The sequence below is a fragment of the Oxyura jamaicensis genome, chromosome 27 (genome assembly GCF_011077185.1).
Source record: "Oxyura jamaicensis isolate SHBP4307 breed ruddy duck chromosome 27, BPBGC_Ojam_1.0, whole genome shotgun sequence".
NCBI classification, from domain to species: Eukaryota; Metazoa; Chordata; class Aves; order Anseriformes; family Anatidae; genus Oxyura; species Oxyura jamaicensis.
Genome location: NC_048919.1, coordinates 704,977 through 708,597, shown reverse-complemented (window position 1 = coordinate 708,597; position 3,621 = coordinate 704,977). Strand labels below are relative to the sequence as shown.

The 3,621-nt window shown below is 59.1% G+C and overlaps 1 protein-coding gene across 7 annotated transcripts in view; it reads right to left on the bottom strand.

Moving 5' to 3' along the window:
* MYO1D (myosin ID) overlaps positions 1-545 on the bottom strand; it is a 157,564-nt gene extending 157,019 nt beyond the window's left edge. For all 7 annotated transcript variants that reach the window (XM_035347447.1, XM_035347449.1, XM_035347448.1 and 4 more), the window contains exon 1: positions 332-545. In XM_035347447.1, the coding sequence (XP_035203338.1) occupies positions 332-426 (95 nt within the window). In that variant the 5' untranslated portion in view covers positions 427-545. The remainder of the gene's footprint in view (positions 1-331) is intronic.
* Positions 546-3,621: the final 3,076 nt, after the last annotated feature.

The window sequence follows — 3,621 nt, the reverse complement described above, 5'->3', positions numbered from 1 at the left end:
CGCCCCCCCCCCCCCCCCCCCCCCCCCCGCTTACTCCCCTCAGGTGTCCCCGAGCTCTGCAGCGGCAGAAAGCCCCCGCCTGGCGCTGCCTTTGCCCCCCAGCCCCTCCTGAACGGGCTCGGAGCCTCCGGCAGGGCTCGGAGCCACCCCTGGCTGCGCGGCCGGCTCAGTTCACCGAGCCGCACTGCCCCCACCGCACCACACCCCTCAGTCACACCACGGCGCTTCCCTGGCCAAAACCCCAGGTGTGCGGGGGGGGTGGAGGGGGGCGGGAGCCCTCACCTGCCCCCCGAAACACGACCCGCGGGGGCCGCACGCTGCCGGCACTCACCGCAGGCGGAGGTTGGCCATGAACTCGGGCATGGTGACGGCGTCCAGCAGCACGAAGTCGGCCTTGCCGAACTCCAGGCTCTCCTGCTCCGCCATGGTGGCGGTGTGCGGGGAGGAGGGGAGGGGTGGGGAAGGGACCGGGGGGGGCACTGAGAGACCGCCGGGCTCTCGCCGCGCTGCCCCGGGGGAGGCCGGGGGGAGGAGGCCCCACCGCAGGTGAGGCGGGGCCGCGGGGCCCGAGGCCGCCTCCCCGCACCGGGGACTCGAGGGGCGGCGGCGCCACCTGGTGGGCGCGAGCGGGGCTCAGCCCGCAGCCGGGCACGGCCCGCCGCGCCTCCAAGGAGGCAGCCTCGGGGAATTAGGTTAGCGGTGCTAATCAGGGGAATGAGGGCGGGGACCTAGGAGCAAACCGAAAGCGCTGTTTTGGGGAAGAAATGATTGGGTTTGGGATATACGAAGGTAGGGCAGGAGGTTGAGTGTGCAGGTGGCTGGCATGGTCACCATCAAAATACACATAATCAGTAGGTCCCATCCCTGTCCACATAACCATCTCTGTTTCCATCCCTGTCCCCAGACACGGTCAGCATCAGTCACTTTATATTCATAGAATCCTAGAAAAATTAAGGTTGGAAAAGACCTCCAAGATCATCTGGTCCAAACATCCCCCTCCTACCCATGTCACCCACTAACCCATGTCCCCAAGCACCACGTCCAACCTTTCCTTGAACACCCCCAGGAACGGTGACTCCACCACTTCCCTGGGCAACCCGTCCCAATGCTTGACCACTCTTCCTCAGAAGAAATGTCTCCTCATTGTTTTAAACGGGTAGTGCTCTTCGTTCGGTTCTTTAATTGTTGAAGAGTAGGGGCATGACGTTTCCATTTTCCCACTCACCAGGGACGTTGCCCGACTGCCAGGATTTTTCAACTATGATAGAGGCTTGGCGACTACATCAGCCAGTTCCCTCAGGACCCTGGGATTCATGTCATCAGGTCCCATAGACCTGTACCTGTTGAGATTCATCAGGTGGTGTCGAACCTGCTCTTCACTTACAGTGGCTGGGACTTCGCTCCCCCAGCCTCCATCTACCGGTTCAGGGAAATGAAAGACCTGGGAAGCCCATCTACCAGTGCAGACGGAGGCAAAGAAGTTGCTGAGTACCCAGTCTTCTCCATGTCTGTCGCTACCAATTACTCAGATGCAGAAACTCACCCCTAATAGAAGAAATTAGCCACCTATAATTGCTCACTACTATTTTCACCCCTCGGTCTGTTTTCACAAATATTAAAGGTGCATGGTGGCCCTCGGGGACTCCTCCTGTCACCCCAGTGCAGCAGCTGGGTCCTCTCTTGTGCTCTTCCTCAAGGCTCTGCACAGAAGGGATGCTACCTGTCACACAAAGGCCACAGGATGGGAAAGAAGCATGCACACAAGCCCTGAGAATTGGCAACAGATTTCTTTATTGCCAGGACATCCTGCAGGTAAGCCTGCGGGATGTCTGAGGTGTTTGGTGTTTGGTGGCTCCAAGCTAATGCTTGGCATGGAGCCTGAGCGACGACCGGTAGGGAGCTGGCCGGGCACTCCTGCACCGCTGTTGGTGCTCTCGGATGGCAGAGAGCAAAGACATGCCATGGGAGTCCCAGGTCTGTTCTGGCACAGGTGGATCCACTTCCATTGCCTCCTCCACATCTTCTGGTGGATCCAGCTCCATGGGCTCCATGGTGTTTGGTAGGAGGATAAGCCAGTCCTTGCCTGAGACTGCCCAAACGGGATGCCGTCCATTTGGAATGTTTTCAGGCCAGGGTGTCAAATGAGGGGGTCGACCAATCCCATCCCTAGGACCCATGCCACTCCCAGCTTGATTTTCACGCACGGGTTTGATGCTGCCATCTGTTTTACGGCTATGCCTGGCTCCCACACTGTGTTCCCAACTATGGGCACACCTCTGCTCCCCGCGGCTCTCTGCCTGATGCTCCTGCCTCGGCACCACTCCACCGTTGCACCACTGGTAAGGCCCAGCCCCCCTGGCGCTGGGTGTATGAGCGGGCAGCCTGTTCCCCACATCGTTGCGGTACCAGTGGTACCGCTTAAATGTGTCTTTGGGCTGCATGCCACAGGTCCCTCGAGCACTGGTGTGTCTTGTGCTGCCGGTGCTATACCTCCGCCCATGACACTTCTCCATGTTAGCTGCCTTCTTTCTTGGTGATTCTTTGGACGCCATAGCTGTCCTCGCACACCAAGGAGGGCCGCTTCTCGCCTTGCTCCTTCTAGTCTCCTTCCTGCCGCGTACGCTGGCTATCAGAGGACCGAGTAGCTGAGCAAGTGGTGGCCAGCTGCAGGGGGCCTGTTTTATAGGGCCCACAGCTAAAGCGGGGCAGGGGTGGCCACTGTGACCTCAGCAAAGCCTCTGCGATGGCGTGGCCCATGTGTGCCCAAAGGCGGCTGTGTTGGGACTGGCCTGGAAGATGCCCTCACGTGGCAGAAGGAGGAGGGCTGGGGGGGATGAGGGCCCCTTTTCTGGGGCTGGCTCCCCCAGGCCGTTTGGTTTGCCAGAGAGAAAGGCTGCCCCTTGACCACAGGGAGTGTTCTGCACCTCTCATCCTGTGCCCTGGCTTTGTTCCTCATGTTTCACATGACATTTTCCAGCTCAGGCTCTAGCCTCTCATCAGTGTAACATAGAATCACAGAAACATTAACGTTGGAAAACACCTCCAAGGCCGTCTGGTCCAACCATCCCCCTACCACCCATGTCATGCACTATCCCACGTCTCCAAGCACCACGTTCACCCTTTCCTTCAACACCCCCAAGGACTGCACCACCTCCCTGGGCAACCCATTCCAGTGCCTAACTGCTCTTTCTGAGAAAGATCCTTCAACCTGAACCTCCCCTGGCGCAACCTGAGACCATTCCCTCTAGTCCAAACACCTCACAACGGCACCCTTTCCTCTCCTGGGATGTTTATTCCTGGCAGGAGGTGTAGGTCCTGCATCCCAAGGCCCAACCGCACCCTGACATTTCCATTTCCCCTCGCTTTTCCTCTCAGCCCCCTCATGATGGAGAACGGGGGCCGCCACCCCCTGATCCCCTCCCGCTTCAACGCCCTCTTCTCCTCATAACCCCCCTGCTTCAGAAACAGAGTCCCTCTGTTACAAATAAGGACCTGAAGCATGGGGTGAACCAAGCAACTTCCCAAAAATCTTCTTGACAGTCTGCTTTGGGGCAAGAGGGAAGCGTGCTGTGCTGCTCCCGTGGCAGCAGCAGTTTCTTACGTATGGGCAGCCTCTGGCAC